The 19868-nt window shown below is 37.3% G+C and overlaps 1 protein-coding gene across 2 annotated transcripts in view; it reads left to right on the top strand.

Annotated features, from left to right (window-relative positions):
• The window catches only part of LOC113119394 (PHD finger protein 14-like), an 88362-nt gene that overhangs the window by 48037 nt on the left and 20457 nt on the right, over positions 1 to 19868 (top strand). The window contains exons 15-17 of one of the 2 annotated variants that reach the window (XM_026288847.1): positions 2637 to 2693; positions 2881 to 3002; positions 19721 to 19838. In XM_026288847.1, coding sequence (XP_026144632.1) covers positions 2637 to 2693; positions 2881 to 3002; positions 19721 to 19838 — 297 coding nt within the window. Of the gene's footprint in view, positions 1 to 2636; positions 2694 to 2880; positions 3003 to 3642; positions 5393 to 19720; positions 19839 to 19868 lie in introns of those variants that run through there. The other variant, XM_026288848.1, reaches the window with a different exon arrangement.

Genomic DNA, 19868 nt, shown 5'->3' with positions numbered 1-19868 from the left:
AACAGCCAGAGTTGACCCAATTGCGAAATGGCCTTATATCTGGATAGAGAGGGGCAGCGATTGAGGCTGTGGTCTGGGCTCTAAACAAAGGGATTGAATCCCTATATGGCACACAAGGGGGAGCAGGACTGAATGAGAGATTTGGATTAGAGAAGAGCACCACTGTTTGACATCTGTAGCAGCTACTTTGAGCCACAAGTCAACAGCTGCTCTGCGTGAGCTGTTTACTCGTGGAGAGTGTTAAACTTTGTTCTGTTCAGCTTACTGCCACATTGCTTGAACAGTATCACATTACACTCTTAACTGAGCAGCTTTTCAAATCTCATTTTATATATATATATATATATATATATATATATATATATATATATATATATATATATATATATATATATATATATATATATATAGGGTTTCCCCTACCATTATATAAAGGGGGGCGCCCTTGACAAGTTTTTTTTTTTTTTTTTTTTTTTTTGTGTGTGTGTGTGTTCAGCATGGTAGGCTGCATTAGTATTTGTGACGGACTGTGGGTTGAGAACCACTGGTCTAGGGCATAAGCTGCTGGCTTGCTTCTGGCAAAGCTTAATTTTCTCATCTAAAATAGATATGATGCCGACTTTAAAGGGTTAATTCACCCGAAAATGAAAGTTATGTCGTTTGAAACGTTTTGCGTCTCCAGTATGCATTAATCCACAAATGATTTCAGCTGTTAACTTTTTTTTAACGTGGCTGACGCTCCCTCCGAGTTAAAACAAACCAATAATGTTCAACCTTGTTACTTAAAATGCTTTTTCAACATTGTAATTCTTTTTTTACAGAGTACAGTAATACAATCTTTCATCAATTATTCAGTGCTTTTTACTTTTGCATTTAATTTTAGATTTATATATTAAGTTGCTTAAGCAAAACATTTCATCTACTTTTCTTACGTTATCCCAAACATTCTAAATTAAAACTTACCATTGACAGAAACAGTCAGCTCTACTGCCTTTTCTTTTGCATTTACATCTTTATTACAAGCTATCTTGCGGTTCATAAAGACCTTTAATTAAGAACTTATTTAATTAAGAAATTATTGCCTTGTTTATCTAAAAGTGCTCTTTAACAGTGTGAACACTTTAATCCGTAAACATGAGTGCGGAAAAAAACACACACCACATAAGCACTGCAAACGGAGTAACATGAACCTGGCATTATTATGTGTGTGCGCCTCGAGTGTGCATGAGCGCACAGTCTTCAGGAAAGCGTTGAAAGGTTTAAATACTGGCAAGAATTAAAACGAAAAAATGCAATTTATAAACTTTAGTTGACGATGCGACACTGCCTCGATAGTGCAAGTGACAATTCCTTTGTCGACTGTGCAGCGTGCAGCTTGCTTATAGTGCAGACGCAATGGGATTTGAAGCCATTTGCATTTTGAGAGAGAAACAGAACGCATGGTAATACATTCATGCTGTTTACGAAATTATGTCTCACAGAAACAAATAACTTTATCAATTACTTTATTTAATTATTTATTGAGGAAATATGAATTGCACCTCACCTAAAGCATTCTAATTATTTCATCCGCGCCGGACAGAGAATGAGATGGTGCCACTGCATGTCATGCCAAACCTCTCACGGCAGGCGTGTCATCAGCTTGAGATAGGTTTTATGAGATCTGCCTTTTTAGAAACCACCGATCAATTATCCCAAAGGGATTATCAGCCGATTGTGATCGGTAGCAGATCAATCGGAGCACCCCCACATATAAGGCTACCTTTTTTTTCACATCACAAAAGATGCATTCACTTGTCCATTTAATAAATTGTGTAAACTTTTTCACTCTTTTTACAAACATGACATTATTCCATGCAACTTGTTCCATATCCGAGGTTTCCTAAGGCATACAGTAGGGTTTGCAGAGAAACAAATTGATTTATTATTAAGCGAAAATCTCCAGTCACTGCATTCGTGATTTTTACACTAGCGGTTCGCATCGGCGCGCCTAGGAAGAGCACACGAGAATCATTTTGAAACAAAGATTAGGTAAAATTATGACTTGAATCACAATACTTTATTTACTGAGGTGAATATCTCTGTTCTGAGACAGTCAGCCAGTATTATACAGCCTAGAATGCATATATATATATATATATATATATATATACACTCATTTCAACTTCAACACAAAATACTTCAGAGAGAACTTAATATTTGCACGTGTTCTGCGCGCAGAACTGTTCCACCCCTGCCTGAGACCAGTGTTACATATTGTAAAAATGGGCGTAATAAGCATCGTTTAAGGTCAGTTAATCCATTCTGAACATGAACATTCTGAGGTGATGTTACGTTAACAATGACTAGGTATTTTTTTCTTCACCTTTTGCACTTCAGGACTTATTACAGGAAGTAATTTTTCATTAGTTCTCCTTTTTTGTGGATTGTTTCTAAATGGGATTTTAGGTGAGAATCCATTTAAAATTAAAATGTAAATACTGGATTCAACAAGAATTATTGACGTCGCTATAATTTAATTCCCATGTCGGTTTTAATAATCTTAAATACAGTAATTTGACATTAGAACACTTGCATTGGTCTTTTGAAGTCCGGCGTTCTGTATTATGACCAAATCTCATTTTCCCTTTAACCAGAGAACCAGAGGCCAGAAGAGGAAAAGAACGTCCATCTGCGAGGAGGAGAAGATCGAGGTGAGCGTTCCCTTCCTCACCCCGCACTCCTTTAAGACTCTTTCTCCCTCATCTACCTCTAATATTTAGAGAGTGTGATGAAGGAAGACAGCTTGTGTATGTTTACACAGCAATCTCAGCCCTCTCCACTCACTAGCTTCATTCAAACACACACGGCGGTCGCCTTTAATAGCTTGCGTTTCCATAGGAACCTTCACCGCGGGAGCGCAGACAGAGGCAGTCGACTCTACAGAAAAAGCCCAAAGCCGATGACACGCGGACCGAGTGCACCACCTGCAAGGGCCCCGGCGACAATGAAAACCTAGTGAGGTGGGTAAAGCCTGTGCGACGCACGTCTCTGAAGCATCTGTGCATGTGAGAGTGTGTTTAATCTGGGTGGGGTGGGGGGAGGGGTGTTATATTCGCCTCATGATTAAAGTTCAGGCTTCGTTATAAGGACTGCCATGCATGTGTGAGTGGGAGGCAGCGCTGGCTCCACAGGGCCTTCTCTATTTGGCTGCCACATGTATTTGCTCACTTGGTTTGGCAGTAATGAGCTGTCTGATTTACTGTCGCCATTTGGCCTCCGGTAAGAGGTTGCAGTTCCTTCGAACAGGATGATTTTAATGTAAGCGTCAGATCCAGATCTATTATCCTGTCTTTTTCCTTCCTTTAACACCTCCCCGTCATGCTTTTAACCGTGTTATGTTTCTGCTAAAATAAAAAAAGCATGACTTTTAATTGAGACTGACATAAAAGAAGTGCCAAACAGTCACCACTCCCGCCGCATCACGATCTGACATAAAGCTGTTTTTGGGTAATCGGAAAATGGCTTGTCAGGTTACAAGTACTTCGAATGCTTTTAGGAGATATGCAGTGTTTTGCGGCTAGTTCGGGGTTTGCCGCCGTTCGGCCTCGGCTGTGGTGTGAGGTGTGTTGCCCTGACTCTTTCTGTCTTTGCATTGAACAGGTTGTGAGAGCCGGGCACCACCTCCTCCCCTAGAAAAGGACAGATGAGAGAGAGACAGGGAGAGAGAGAGAGAGGGAAATTAACTCGTTTGAAGAGCGGCGTTGGGGTCGGGGAGGAGCCACCTTCGACCGTCCCTTCTGCCCAAATCCATGGACCTAATCATGGTTAAACGACGGTCCTGCAAAATATTCTGAAAGACTATCGTATATGGACTAAAGTAAAATTGGTTCAGTTTGCACTGGGAGGGGGCGATCGACCCTCATTGGACATTTTAAATGGACTTTATATGGACAGAATACTCAGTTAGCCAGTTTGGAGGCACATAGCGTCGTTCTTTTTGGAATACATGAACAGTAACGCTGTTTCTGGGCCTTTTGCTCTATGGATTAAGCCAGATTCTGGGCCGCTTCACCATCTTTGCAAGCGATTTGCTGTCATCTGGCCTTCTTTGGGCCTCCTGGACTTTCCTTTTCTCTCTCACTTTTACATTGGCTTTAAAACAGCGCACACTTCACTCGATCAGCTGTGTTAATTGAGTCCAAGGTGCTTCTGAAAGCTAATTGTGTCCTCTGTCTTGCTTTTATTATGAATGCTTTTAATGCTTTTGTTTCGTGACTCTGCTCTTTTTTTGCCTGTGATGTTTGGATTGTATGGTTAAAAGTGGTTAGACGATAGAATCAGTCGAATCTGTGTTTGAATCTTTTTACTAGTTGTGGTAGCATAATATAGCTCAAAATGATAATATTCATACTTAAACTTATAGTTCTTTCCTTAGTATCATATCAGTGATAGCCTGAATCTCACAAGAACATATCTAGGTATATTTCACCATTGAAATTCACCACATGATACTCATACATTTCCTATCCCGAAGTAAAGCCGGTTCTATAATTAGAAGTAAATCTCTATCACCTGCTTTCAAATGGAGTGGCATTTACTACACAGAGCCATAGTTCACTGACAAAGCTACGCAATATCGCATTCATTATTGCCGATTATCGCCTGCCTGTAGCTTGTAAGTGACAAGATTCACAGGATAATCAAATTTGACTGACAGGTGACACGGGGGTCTAACTTCCCACTTTGACAGTATCCTGTGACTTCTGCCTTTATGCCACTGGGGACAGCTACATGCTTTCTCAAACTGCTTACTCGCAACAATTCCCTTCCCTGGGATTTACACAGCTTTCCCTCTCTGGATGACTTTAGCTGCCCTTTAACCTCTCACCCCACTGTATCTCCAGCCACAGCTTTATCTCTCTCTTCTACAGCTGTCTTGCCTAGCTCACAGCATACTGTGTGTGTAAGTGTTTGTTGGGGCACATACTGCATCTGCTTTGTCGAGATAATGCTGCAAGATGGAGCCTTTTAGATTACAGGTCGCCTGTTAAGTCATGTGATGTCAGTTTAGCGAAGTATTGAGTTCTTTCTGGCATGAGCTGTGCTGGGTTTATTTTTTTTTTGTACCTCAAATGTTTTGGATTTGAAAAGTTTATTTGTACTTGAATTTTTTTTCTTCATATATTTATTTCATGTAAATATCTGACATGGTAATGGATTTCTTAGATATTCCCCATAATTAATGTGTTAATGTGACTTAAACTGAGATTATGGCATTGCATCCGTGAGTATTTGTGTCCTGTGTATATGCAGTGATTTTGTTACCGTGCGTCATTTCGCGCAAGTGTGGTCTTGGGACAGAGGCATTGCGTCATGCAAGCCTTAATAAACTTTTGACTTTTTCGCCTCATTGCCATCATGATGAATGAGTCTCAGCCGGTCCGGCTAATAGATTGTGCAGGTTGGCTTTTGTTTATCACTAGAGATGTGTCTGGTTTTGCTGGTCCACTCTGCAGCTTATTCTGACCAGAACTGCCTAGACAGAAAACTAATGTTTAAAGTCAGCATTAAAAATAAAAAAAATAGATTTTTTGGCTTCATGTAGCCTTGTAATTTTAATCAAAAATATTAATTTCCCCTTCCCTTTGCATTAATATCTCTTCTCTGATGACATATGAGGGCTGGGCAATAATCCTTCCCATCCAGCAGTGATCCATGTATTCCCCGTTGAACAAAATCAACCGTACATTTTTTTTTTTTCTCATTTCACTTGGATATCATCATAATAGTAATAGGAGAAAAAAATGACCTCGATTTCCATTTTTCATTGCATGCCAGCTTTGACAATGACAAGTAAACTGATCAGTCAGAACTTGTTTTATTTTCTTTGTCATTTAGGGATGGGTTTAAGCTGGTAAATGTGACTTTTTTTTTATTTAATTTAATTTAATTTTTTCCATTCAGTAAATTTTCCTGTTTGGCTAATTAGTATTGGAAGCACAGATTTCACAGTTCACTGTTATAATTTGTGTTTTCAGCTACTTCAGTTCCTTGATTACATTGAATTATTATTATTATTTGGTTTACTATTTACTAGTGGTCATATTTGGCATTTTTCCAATATTAAGTTTTTCTGTTTGGCCGATGTCCTCGAGGCGGGATTTTTATTTTGACGTTCTCCCTCTTGTTTACTATCGTTGTTAACAGTTCTGTCTAATACAGACAGAAGTCTGTCTAATAATCCGATAGAACGCTTAAACAAAGGAATTCATGTATATAAAAAATATTATAACGATTGATTTTATATTATTAGTAATATAAAGACAAACATTATAATACTTTCTTGTTTGCCGTCAGCATTAAACAAATACACATTTATATAATTTAAACAAATTGTTGAATGACTAATGAACATTCATTTTCACAAACCTTGCAAACTTAGTTGAATCCAGCTGTTTCAAATTATGCTGCGCTTTATGCATTTACCCACTGTTTCTCTGTGTGCTTTATGTAAAATGAGTGTTACCCTGGTTTTATTTGAAAAATATGATTCCCAGTGCACACAAACTTCCCATAATACTGAGTCCCCTGTTGGTTACAAGTGTTTACTTCATTTTTTAATTCTATTTGTATTAAATATATATCTATGTGTGAAAAATAATTTCTCATCTAAAGTTTAAGTATTTTTATTTGACACCTTCATTTTTTAATCCATTGTCAAATTCTTACAAATTTCTTAAATATTAATTACAATCAGTAAAAAATGATATCGGCTTTATATCGGCCCCCTGCTTTCCAAGATATCGGCATCGGCTGTCAAAACAACAATATCAGTCGATCACTTCTTTTTACACATTTATGTATTTAGCAGACGGTTTTGTCCGACTCGAATTACAATTTTGATACACTTTTTTTACATTAGAAAAGCTAAATTAGGAAAAAAAAATGAGCAGAAAAGAAATGCAGAGAAGCACATCTTAAAATGTTCTGTTTACTTTAAATTGTGATGCACCAGCTTTATATTGGCCATTCTGCCCTTTAAGATATTGTATCAGCCTTCAAAAACCCTTTTTGGTCAGCCACCAATTAAAACTGTCAATTTCAGTCAGCTTCTGCCATTTTTGTGTGCAATACGCATACAAGGACAGTCAGTGAACAGACTTTGAGTGGTCCATAGCCTTGATCGTAAATGAAAAAGAGCCCCGGCAGACATAAGGTGGCTGTAACACATCTCAGTTAGTGTAATACTCTCTCTCTTGCGGTTTTCTCCTGATGTTTTTCCTTCTCTGTATTGCCGTTTTCCCATTTAGCACATCTCATCTGCTCACACTTGCGCACTCTTCCTGTCTCTCTCCCTCTATTCCACCCGCCATCTCTCTCTTCCCCGTGCCAAGCCAGCTCTACAAAGAGTGAGAGGAAGGGAGAGAGTGGAGAGGCTTTCATGGGGAAATCTAGTTAGCGGCATAACAAAAAGCTTAGTGTGTCTGCTAGTAAGCGAATAGCATTTGTGCTTATACAACAGTGGCGGCGGTGGCGGGAACAAGCTGCTTCTCTGTGGCCCCGGCCCACCTAAGCTCTGAGCCTCTTTTTGTGGACCGGAAAGATAGAATCAGTTTGGCATGACCAAAACCTGAGCACCCCAATTTCTCATACTCAGTCCAGTGGTCTGGTACGACGGGTCCAGCGGGATGAACGGTTCTGGTCTGAACCCGGGAAGCAGAAAAACAGGGGAGGAAGATGTTCTGGAAGAGCAGTAACCTTTCCGATGATGAGCGCCTTTCCTATTACAGACCTGACACGGGATTCAGGGAGATGATTTAATGGCGGCATTTTGTTTTTGCTGACTTCACCTCTTTTTTTTTTTTTTTTGCACTCCCAACCACTATTAAAACAGAAAACCCATGCGGCAGGGCTGCAGAGTGTGGGAAGAGTGGCCAAGCAGCTAAAATCTATTACGCTACAGCTTCTACAGTATCTTTTATCCTAGCCAGTTCACTGCAGCGTATATGTGCACCGTTGGTCTTCAGGATCGCGTGCCTCCTCCCTTTGTGCATTTGCTAGATGACTTGCGCTGCCCAGAGGTGCCTAACTAATTAGCAAAAGCATGGTAGAAGCCGGTGAACTGCTTGCTGCCAAAGCAGACTGCCTGGAATTGATCCAGAGTTGAGCTGCCTTAGGACGCTGGGGTAAAAACAGCCAAACTTCCCTTCCAAATCCACAATCAATGCCATTTAAATGCTTTATAGGAATATTGTGAGTTTAATATACTGCCAAATACTATAATATAGAACAGACTCTGCTATTATTCAGATTTATTTGTTTATTCATTATTTTCATTGAAATTCTGACTATTTTTTCCAAATCTATTAATTTTCTAAATCAATAGTTTCATACAAAATACTATAATGTAGAACAGAATCTGCTATTATTCTAATCAATTCATTAATGTATTTGTTTTCAGTTTTGTTCATGAAATTAATAGTTTTTTTTTACATTAATATGTCTACATATTTTAGTAAAATGTGTCGTTTTATTCGTATGTATATATTTATTTTAAATGGTTTAAATTAATATTCTGTATTTATTACAAGTTAAGGTTAATCAAGATTTGTTACCAAAAGAAAAAAGAAAGTTGATTTGACCCCTTAGCCCTTAAAAAGGTTAAAGGTAAGGCCTATTTGAAGTACTTAAAATGGATGTAAATAGGGCCAATCTTTTTTTTTTTTTTTTTGGATGATTTAAAATCAGAAAAGTGAATATCGCAATTCCATAAAAGCACTTACATGAATTCTTGTGTTAAAATGTTTATATTTTTTAAGCTATAAAACAGTTTTGTCTTTTTTGCACTCTAAAATCATGTGTATTGTTTACATCTTTATGAATATACTCATGAAACTGGACGTATTTTAATGTTTACAAGTTGTCTCTTTACACATCCATTGCAAGTGCCTCACTGTATCCTGGATTTTGAAGAAGAAGAGACAAATGGAAATTATTTTTTATGGTAATCAACATCATACCACATATCCTGTTGAGCTTAACTTGCATCGAACCTGTAATGTTTCTTTTAACCTTAACCAACATTATTCAAACAACCAAACTGACCCTTTATCATCTGTTAGAGGCAATATGTGCAAAAGTTGACACATCATGGCCCCCTGCTGTCTACTCAGAGAAACACACTGCGTCCCTCAGGTGGCTGGTGCTGCTTGGAGTTAGCATCCTCGATGGCCATCCTGTCTTTGAGTACCAGACTAAATGAATGAGTGAGCCGTGTGGTAATGAGATAATAAAGAGGAGTTACTTTGTCAGTGCATCGGCCGGCCACTGCGGCTTCAGGCATAAGCCCATTCATTGCCTCTCTTCCTTGTAAAACAAAGGCCTCTTAATACTACCATTCCCACCTCAACAGTAAATCAAAAAGGAGGAGGCTCACAAAGGCTGATAATCTGCTCCCTCAATAGAAGGGATTCACAAAAAGCCACGGGGGCACTTTGTCACGGCCGGCAGTCAATGGCCGGGCGTCTTGTGCCATATTGATCCCTGTCACGTGGTGGCTCCCCAAGTAATTGTGCTGGACCCAAGTGATAAATTTGCTGCGAGTGTACCATCCATATGGGTGAGAGCAGCGGGCCCAAGAACTAAAGAGTTGCAGTGCAAGTCTTGTGTATAACACTTTGGATCCGAGTAAATCCAAGAAATAGCCAATTTATCGCTCTATCAAAATTATAATACGCAATCTTCTGGTCCGTACACAGACAAGACAAAGTAACCGTTCAGACATCGCTATTGTTCAAGAGATTTGCGTTTCTGCCACCCAAGCGTTTTTGCGGGGTCACTGTGGAAATTGCTCTCGCTCGCAGGAAGATAATCCACAAAAGGGCCAGTCAAAATTACCATGCAGATTAATCCCTTAACATAAAACCTTTAATTACAATGTTCAAACATTTAGGAAGTAATCCTGTCTTTATTTTGGTATTAAAGGGGTGTTTTAGCTGTAGCTTATCAGGAGTAGTGCAACGATTCTTGTTTGTTGCCTTTTGTTGTTGTTTTTTTCTTTCAACTAGTTGTAGATGTCCTCAAATGACATTCAGTGTCCCATACATTGAGTTATTTGTGGCGGCCCGAACTGACCGCCACAAATAGATTTTCCAAAAGGCTTTGACTTCATTGAATACACACAAGCACTGCACATTTCAAAATCAAAACCGGATGCAGTTGTTTTTATATCACTGTATTTCGGAAGGAAACCCACTGTCTTCAGAAATTTTGGGATGTCATTTTCATTTTATCTTGCATGTAAGGTCTGATAAAGTGTTTGCAAGCTGACTCAGCTGAGCGAAGCTTTGTGTACAGTGTTACCAGGGTAACATCTGTTTCCCGCATCTTAGCACCTCCTGCTGGCAGAGAATGAACCTGCATATATATATAAGGTCTGATAAAGCATATATATATATATATATATATATATATATATATATATATATATATATATATATACACGCCGCCACAAATACAGGTCTTATTTATATCAAGAATTCTTTTTTTTATTATTGTTATTTTTTTTTTATTCTGATGGTTACGACATACAACTTAGGAAAATTAAAAATTCTGTATCTCAAAAAAAAATTTATATTCTATTTTAAGCTTGATTAGTGTTTGCCTCCTGGGCTAGTTTAGAACATCCAACCACAATTATGGGAAAGACTACTGACTTGGCAATGGTCTAGAAGACAATCATCCACACCCTCCACAAGGAGTTTAAGCCACAGAAGGTCACTGCTGAAAGGGCTGGCTGTTCACAGAGTGCTGTATCAAAATATATTCATAGAAAGTTGACTGAAGGAAAAATTGTGGTAGTAAAAGGTGCACAAGCAATAGGGATGACCACAGCCTTGGAAAGATTGTCAGGAAAGCTGATTGAAGAACTTGGGAGAGCTTCACAAGGAGTCGACTGAAGTTGAGTCAGCGCATCAAGAGTCACCATGGACAGACGTCTTCAGGAAAAGTACTACAGCTGTCACATTCCTAGAACTAAGCCACTCCTGGACCAGAGAAAAAAAAAACACATGAAGCATTTCACCTGGGGTAAAGAGAAAAAGAACTGGACTGTTGCTCAGTGGTCCAAAGTCCTCTTTTCAGATGAAAGTAAATTTAGCACTTCATTTGGGAATCAAAGTAAATAAGGATAATTTGGGGTGCCGTGACAGCTGGTGTTGCTCCATTGTGTTTTATCAAGTCCAAAGTCAGTGCAGCCATTTTTGATTTTCCTAAACTGTAAGTCATAACCATCAGAATAAAAAAAATAAAAAATAAAACTCTTGAAATGTTTCAGTTTGTTTGCAATGAATCTAGAATATAACAAAGTTTGCTTTTTTGAATTAAATTACAACAAATAAAGACCTTTTCCCTGATATTCTAGTTTTTTGAGATGCACCTGTACGCTTCATACTTGTGAACAAACCCCTAAGATGTGCATCCAGCATCATCTGGACATGATATCTGAAATCATGCCGCTTGTTACAGAGGCTGTGCTATTACTTTTTCTATGCAATCAGACTTCAAACTTTTCCCTAGAGAATGTTGAAATTAGCAAAAAAAAAAAAAAAAGAAGCCCCGATGGAATGACCTGAGCAATATCTAGGGACCAGAAAATCAGACTCAAGGGGTGGGCTCTTTTAGGTTGTTGCTTTGTTGTTTTTAATTCTAATAAAAAAAAAAAAATACAATATACACTTCAGTTCAATTATTTAAAAAATGTTTTAAACATATCTTATGCTCGCGTAAGAGCTGCATTTATTTGATAATAAAAACAGTAAAACTAATATTGTGAAATATTGCTAAAATAACACTTTAGTTTGATTACATTTATATATACCGTATATAATTTAATCCTGATCCCTCACATGAGGGATCTCTCAGAAATCATACTTTACAATCACTTTTGATCAGTTTAATGCATTCTTGCTAGGGCTGAATGATTTAATTGCATTTGTGAAATGATAAAAACATGATTGTTCAACCGCAGAGGCTGCAATTACACTTGGTCACGTGAGAATAAAGAGGTGTGTTCGACTTGAAGAGTACGGCGAGAGAAAGCACAAGACGATGTCTGCTCTCATAACTCTCGCGATACTTTGATGACATGCACCGATCATTCTAAGCAGCACTGCTTCAAGTCAAAAACATCGAAACAGTCTTCAGAGGAATATATAAGAATAAATAATAAATAAGAATATATATATATATATATATATATATATAAACTAATTTCATCGTAACATATAGGCCTGGCCTACAGAAAAGAACATTTGTTTATTTTGTGTTGTGTTGGTCATGCTAAACAATGATTTATAGCTTGTCTTTGTTGAATAATACATATTAATAACATAAAGAGCTTTAAAAATAATTGTATATTAAATTGCAATCTCGATATTGGTAAAAAAAAAGTAAATAAAAAAAATTGCAATAGCTTATTTTCCAAAATCATTCAGCCCTTATTCTTGCTGAATGAATGTGTTAATTTACTTAAATGAATACATAACAATGTAGTTTAGGCACTATTTCTTGCTATTTACTAGATGCTTATTATTAGCATGTGTATTATTATTATATTGGCTGTTTATTAGTACTCATAAAGCACATATTCTGCATTACCATATTCAACATTCCTTATTCCCACCCAATACTTGCATTTAACAACTAACTATTAATAAGCAGCAAATTAGGAGTTCAGTGAGGCAAAAGTTCTAGTTAATGCTTATTGCCAGAATTGGACATTAAAAAAAAGACCAATAAAGAAATTAAAAATATTCTTACTGACGCCAATTTTTTTAATGGTTATATATTTTATATATTGCCTAATATATATATATATATATATATATATATATATATATATATATATATATATATATATATATATATATATATATATATATATATATATATATTGTTTTTAAAAAGCCACAATGGCTTCCAGTGAAACCTGTTTCATTTACTTAAGTCCCTTTAACTTCTACACATTTGTGTCAGTTTGTTAGTTTATTTTCTCAAATAATAAATAGCAACAGCTTTTCTGTTTTAGACTTGGTATATGTTTAACAATGTCTATTTTATCCTGCTTTTATTCCATCTTTTGCTGAATGTCTGTAGTCCAGGACTGACCGATTTATTCTGATCCTCTCAAACAAGGCCACATTATCATTTAATGAAAACTGATATAAATCTCCAGAGTGATTTTTCTGTTGTGCCCCTTTGCAGCCTCTTCTCGAAATTTCCAATCTGGCCTAAATGTTCCAAGAATTTTTCTAATGTTGGCGATTGCCCGTGTCTCTTCTAAATGCAAGATGATTGCAGTAATAACGATCCGTAAAAGTGCAGCCAGGAGCCAATTTAACTTAAATACATCCTCTTTGCTTTATCCAGGGAGATTTAGGATCGTACATTACGCTATTAAAACATGCTTTGATTAAACGGAGTTGTCATGCGTTATCTCTCCAATCAGCGGCCTGTTCAGATGAAGGCCCCTGCCCTGAACCCAGCTGACCGGATCAGCCTTTAAAAGGAGCGTCGGGCCGAAATAGAGTTGTAAGTGGTTGGATGAGAAGAGATCAAGCAACAGAGCCATCGGGCTTTCACCCTGCACCCAGAAACCAGTGAGACGACGGGGGGAGGAAGGGATTCTGAGCGTGCCAGGGGGTCTCTAAGAACTCCTTTTAGAGATTAAACAGTAGATGAAAGAGGATAGGCATCGCTAGCCGAGAGCAACATGTGTCACAGACAAAAGCAATCAATCGTGTTTTCCCCTCACCTCACATCCCAATAAGATTACATCAATCAATAGACTCTCTTATGAGTGATTGGATTCTGTCCCAGATCGGGGGAGAGAGTTGGAAGGGTGGAGAGATACAAGCAGCTCAATTTTACCAATGATTAAAGCGGACCCAAATTGCTTTGATAACATCAAGGACTTTGTGACGGGGTCCAGAAGGGCAGTTGTGGGAACGAGGATGATGCGTCACCTCACAGCACAGAAACTTCTCACATAGCTAATGGAGTGGTGCTTTGTTATTAGTAGAGAACAAGTCGTCTTTTTTTCTTTTTCTCAGAAGTACAATGTAGAGTTTGATCACTTCCCTACTGGAGAAGAATGATGCTGGATTTCTATTATGAGAGAATGTCAACTCAGTTCTTAGAAATCAGTGATTCTCAACGGGCTTTGCTGCAGGTTTTGTATATTGGACATCAAGTGGTAAACCAACACAGTACTGCTTTTGTTTGTTATATAAAGTAAGCAATAGCTTCTTTATAATCAGAAATTGAAATGTATTAATGTTACTATGTACTGCATAGACCCGACAAATTGATTTACTGTCAAACAATCTTCAGAAATCATACTAATATGCCGATTTCCTGCCTTAAGAACAATTTATTTATTTATTTATTTATTTTGGTTGTGCTGCTTAATATTTTGTGGAAATCAGGATACCTTTTTAAAGGATTCTTTGATGTATAGGAAGTTCAAAAGAGCAGTATTTATTTGAAATATGTTTTTTGAATGTAAAAGTCTTTACATTCTGTCTTTATTATGTAAGTTTAATCAGTTTAATAAAACCTTTCAGAATATAAGTATTAATAGTAGTGTGCATGTAATTGCACACTATTTTATAATAATATCTTTATTTTAAAACATTTTTTATGGGAATTAATTTCCCTCTCTTTAAGCCTATAAACTTTGCTATCTTAACTGTAAATGATTATATAATTAGTTGCATTTGATTATTTTCATATTTGTATTGTTTTGAGTGTTCTTGATACACCAGAAGAAAACTACAATTGAATTTCAGGTTACAAGCCTCCAGTTGAGACCCACTATCACACAGTTTCCCACTGGAACAAGACGTCATCACAAAATGTAGCAATTCAGCATGCACTGAAACCAAAACACATAGTGATATATAGTATTGTAATAAAGTAGATTTGTTCTCAGTAGTCAGTAAAAATACTAACTATTTTATGTATTCTGCTGCACTGAAAGAGAAATTAAAAGTATATGTATTAATTTTGAAAGGTTACTTCCTGTTGAACCACCTATGATGATTGGCCGTCGTCAATTTGAATTCCAATTAAGAATAATCATCGGCCCGTCTGTCTGCTTGGGTCTGCATCACTGAGTAGTGTTTTAATTCAAAGATGTTAAACCGTGATACACAACAAATGCTACAAAAGGTTCATTAAGGCAAAGTAATTAAAGAAGTAAATGGCGAATCGGGGTGCGCTCCTCTAATAAAACGCAAGCCTCCCGTGGCTCCCGTAGGTCCTAAACTTTCCCCCCGCAGAAAGCCAGAGGAGTCTCTCACTCTTTCTTTATTTGCCTGAGCGAGGGATTCATATGAAATCAATCGGCAACTGTGTGCAACAATAGCCGCGTGCTCATTAGCGCAGTACACACGCACTCCTGGTCATTTGTCTTCTTTTTACAAGGAAGCATGGAGGTGATTTAAATTCCCCTTCCCTGTGCAGATATGCCTGCTCAGCCCCTTTATGTGTGTGTGTGTGTGTGTGTGTTTGAACATGCCGCTGTATGTGTTTGTACTCGTAACCTGTCCTCACATCTGCTCAGACAAAAGAATGTGCACTTGTGGTTACGTTTGTAGTTGTAATTGTCATCTTGCTTTGTGATTTCATTGTCTCACATTTGTTTTTGTTTTTTTTTTACCTTGATAAAATTGCAGTAAATTCAACTTTCGGCATAATTGTTACTTGTGTTGCTTTATTCGCTTTTTAATGAAAAATGAAAAAGATTCTGGGGTTCAATACAAGTTAAGCATAGTGGGCAGCATTTGTGGCATAGAGTTTATTAGCGCCAAAATTAATATCCACTTGACCCTCCTTTGCTTTAAAAAATTCTGGGTTACAAGACACTTAAAATGGAAGTGAATGGGACCAATCCAAAAGAAATACTCAATAGTGCAGCAACAATATGAAAACTGTACACTTATTACCTGTTCTGTATTATATAAAAATACTATTCTTAAAACCCAAATGCTTCATATAGTTTCATGCGAGACCAGTTCATGTTAGCTGTCTGGCTCATTTAACAGCTCTTTTATGGACAAAATAATAAAACAGAAGGGCATTTGTTCTCGTTAACTATTCCACTAACGAGTGAAAGGCAACCGTTATTGCAAGGTATAATGGGATATGAGCAAAATTCTGGGAATCTTTCCGTGGAAGGATGATTTTTTCTTCTACCTTTACCCGCTCTCTCTCTTCAGAGGAGGATCATGTAACGGAGGCAGCTTAGAGTTGACAGTTTGTCGCCGAGGGCAAGCCATTTTCTCGTTGCTCTGTCACAATAAATATATGGATTAGAAACAGGGAGAAACGGTGCGTGCTGAGGCACAAGCAGTATGCACCGTTTAAATGAGCTTGTGAATCGACTGCTGCTACAGTCTCGTGTGTTTGTTGAGGGAAATTAACACTTTTTATATTTGTGTCATGTAACAGAATAAGATGTTTATTGTATTGTATGGTTTGCTTTAATCATACACGACCATACATGCAATTGGCATTTAAAAGAGCAGTATTTTGTGTTTTTAGCATTATATTTTTGGTAACACTTTAGTATAGGGGCTAATACTCGCTATTAACTAGCTGCTTATTCGCATGCGTATTATTAATACATTGGCTGTTTATTAGCACATTTTCTGCATGACCATATTCTACGCCCCTAAACCTACCCAATACACGAATTTAACAACTACCTTACTAACTATTAATAAGCAGCCAATAAGGAGTTTATTGAGGAAAATGTGGGAGTTAATGTTTTTTTTAATAGCGAGAATTGGACCTTAAAATAAAGTGTGCCAACACTTTTTTTCCCCACAGTGTCCACTAATGATGTTAGTCATGTAATGTAAAGTAGCTGAATAACGATTAGGTATTGATATGTAAATCTGGTCAGCTATATATTCATTTTGCTAATGGTTGTCAGGAAAAACCTGGATTAAACCCTATAAATTAGGTAAAACTGGAAATGGGCTGTATTTATTTGAACATAAACCTAGTGAAAACAGTAATATTGTGAAATAATATTGCAATTAAAAACAACTGTTTTCTTTTTTATAATATTTTAAAATGTTGTTTATTCCTGTTATGGAATTAATGGTATTAACGTGCTCATAAAAAAAAGAAAAAAAAAAAAAAAGTAATAAAAATAAAATACAGACCCCAAATTTTGAACAGTGGTTATATAAATGTCCAAAAATCATGGCTATAGTAACAGATTTTTTCTGCTGAACCTATAAAAATACTTTTTGCACTTCTAAGTAGTTAGACTTCTCTGTATCCCTCATTGTGACACAATAAAACAGCTTGAATTGTAGTAAGTGAGTCAAACCAATAGGTTACGCTTGCGTCTTAGGAGGTTCCAGGCTACAGTAGTTTTGATCCAGTGGGAATTTGGGAATGCATTTGTCTTTGGCTGCCCTAAAGCAGCTCTGTCTGGGTTGGCATGGCAACCACAGGTGAGAATCGGCTCGTTCCCTTTTGCAAAGGCACCTTGAAGTGCTCCCTCGGGACTTGAGAAGTTTATTTGGTTGCTTGATCAGAAACGGTGTGAAATGTGCTGTGTGGATAAGAGCAGCAGGAGTCATTGTTGGCTTTTTGATCTTCAATCAGACTCTTAATGGCAAGTAAACCTGTTGAACGTCAATATGCACAAATTTTTGGTGTTTCTTCCATCGTATTTCCTTAATAAATGAAGCTAATAAAGCAGAAATCAAGACCTTTTTGCACTCTCTCGATGATATGCGGGACTAATGACCAGAAAACTATATAAATGTGTTCGGCTTAGCCATTATATGCTGTATTCTAGCCATTCGGTGTTGACAGAAGGTGTACGTGTGTCTTCGGCATGAGACCCTCTGCTCATTAGCACTGAGCCACATCCCCTTCCAGTCCTTTAATTAGCATTTGAAGTCTGTGATGGGCCTGAGTTTGAAAAGGGCTTCCGCGTCACCCAGCGTGGGGTTCGGTGACACCCAGAACAACCCTGCCTCCGCAAAGTCTCATCCTGGCAGCAAAAAATACGGCATCTGTTCCTGTCTTTTTCTATCGCCTCATCCTGTGGGCTCGCTGATAAGACCGCTGCGCCCCCGTCCCGCAATGGAGACGAGGACGGGGAATGGGCCTATTGACCTCTCCAGCGCTTATCTGCTTTATCTGATTTACATTGGCAAATCAGAATCTACTATATTGATTACAACATAATTAGTTAATTATGGACAGGAAGGAGAGGAGAGCATGGACTGCAGGGTGAAGGGCATGTGGGTCTTCAGGAGATACACCTCATGAATGTGAAATGAGAGCGGAACAACAGTCTTATGAATGAACATATAGTTCATGCGTTTTGACAGCTGTCATTTTATCTTGTTAATTTATTTCAGTTAATTATTCAGAAAGTAATAAAGATGTGTTTATTTGTGCCCACGGACCTTTAATATAAATTTTGTTGGGAAAGTAAAACAATTATAGTTATATAGTTTATATATTGTTAACGTTATATACATACTGATATGTATATTTAACATTAAGTTGCATTAATTTACATTGTGAATAATGTATTTGTATTATGAACAGAATTTAATTAGTAATGAAAATAATTTATTTCGAACTTATAATTTGATCAAAAGTAATATTGTGGGGAAAAAAACAGTAATATTGTGAAATATTATTACTATTTAATATAACTATTTGGAATTTCAAATGACCTAATCTAATCTTTCAGAAATTATTTTAATACGCTGAACTGCTGCTCAAGAGTCAGTTGTGCTGTTTAATTTTTTTTTTTTTTTCTGAATTATTTGATGCATATAAAGTTCAAAAATCTGTATTTATTTGAAATAGAAATCTTTTATTACATTATAAAAGTTATTTATATATTTACGGACATGTTGTTGCAGACTAAATGTCGTATATAAAAAAAAAATTGATGTTAATTTTAAAATGTTATGTATATATATAATGTGTATATATATATATATATATATATATATATATATATATATATTATTTATTTTTTTACACTTTGTTAACAAATGTCTCTAACACTGGAGCAATTCAAACCTCTTAAGACACTGATCCTCATGTGTATGTATACGTGATTATTTGTCAATAATTTGATTATCCACTGTATCATGTAATGAAATGTTTTCTGAAACCTGGTCCTGTATTCTTCTGAGGATGTTGCGTTTTGTTTTGACTGACAATATTTAGTACAGCACTTTGAACGGCTGCAGAATATGCAAGATAGAGGTCTTTTACAGTTTATGTAAAATTGGAAAGCAGGAGATGGTGGTTGAGCAGACATATAACTAAGGACAGGATCTCAAGTGTCTTTCTTGACACCTTGACTCCGGAATAAAAATCCTATAGAGATTTATCGACAAGATGAGCTGAAACTCATTTCAGCAGGACCAATCGAGCAGTGTGTTTTATGACGGCTGTACAAGGCCGTGTGAGAGGTTGTGTGCCAATGTGTTTTGAATCTATTAAGCATCTGTTACCTGACAGCAAATGGCTCTGTCACCATCTATCATACCTGCCTGGTTAGGGCCATACTGGCCTCTTGGCAGGGTACAAGCAGATTGCACGCGTTTGTGTGTGTGCGACGGCACCGCAGCTGCATTTTAATGTATTCTCGCTGCTAATATGCTTCCTGTTTTCCTCATAGGTGTGATGAGTGTCAGCTCTGTTACCACTTCGGCTGTCTGGACCCTCCCCTGAAGAAGTCGCCCAAACAAACGGGCTACGGATGGATCTGTCAGGAGTGTGACACCTCTTCATCAAAGGTAAGAGTCAACAAGAATCCCTCTCTACCC

The sequence above is a fragment of the Carassius auratus genome, chromosome 19 (genome assembly GCF_003368295.1).
Source record: "Carassius auratus strain Wakin chromosome 19, ASM336829v1, whole genome shotgun sequence".
Lineage (NCBI taxonomy): Eukaryota > Metazoa > Chordata > Actinopteri > Cypriniformes > Cyprinidae > Carassius > Carassius auratus.
Note: the sequence above shows the minus strand (reverse complement) of the source record. Positions and strands in the feature narration are given on the sequence as shown.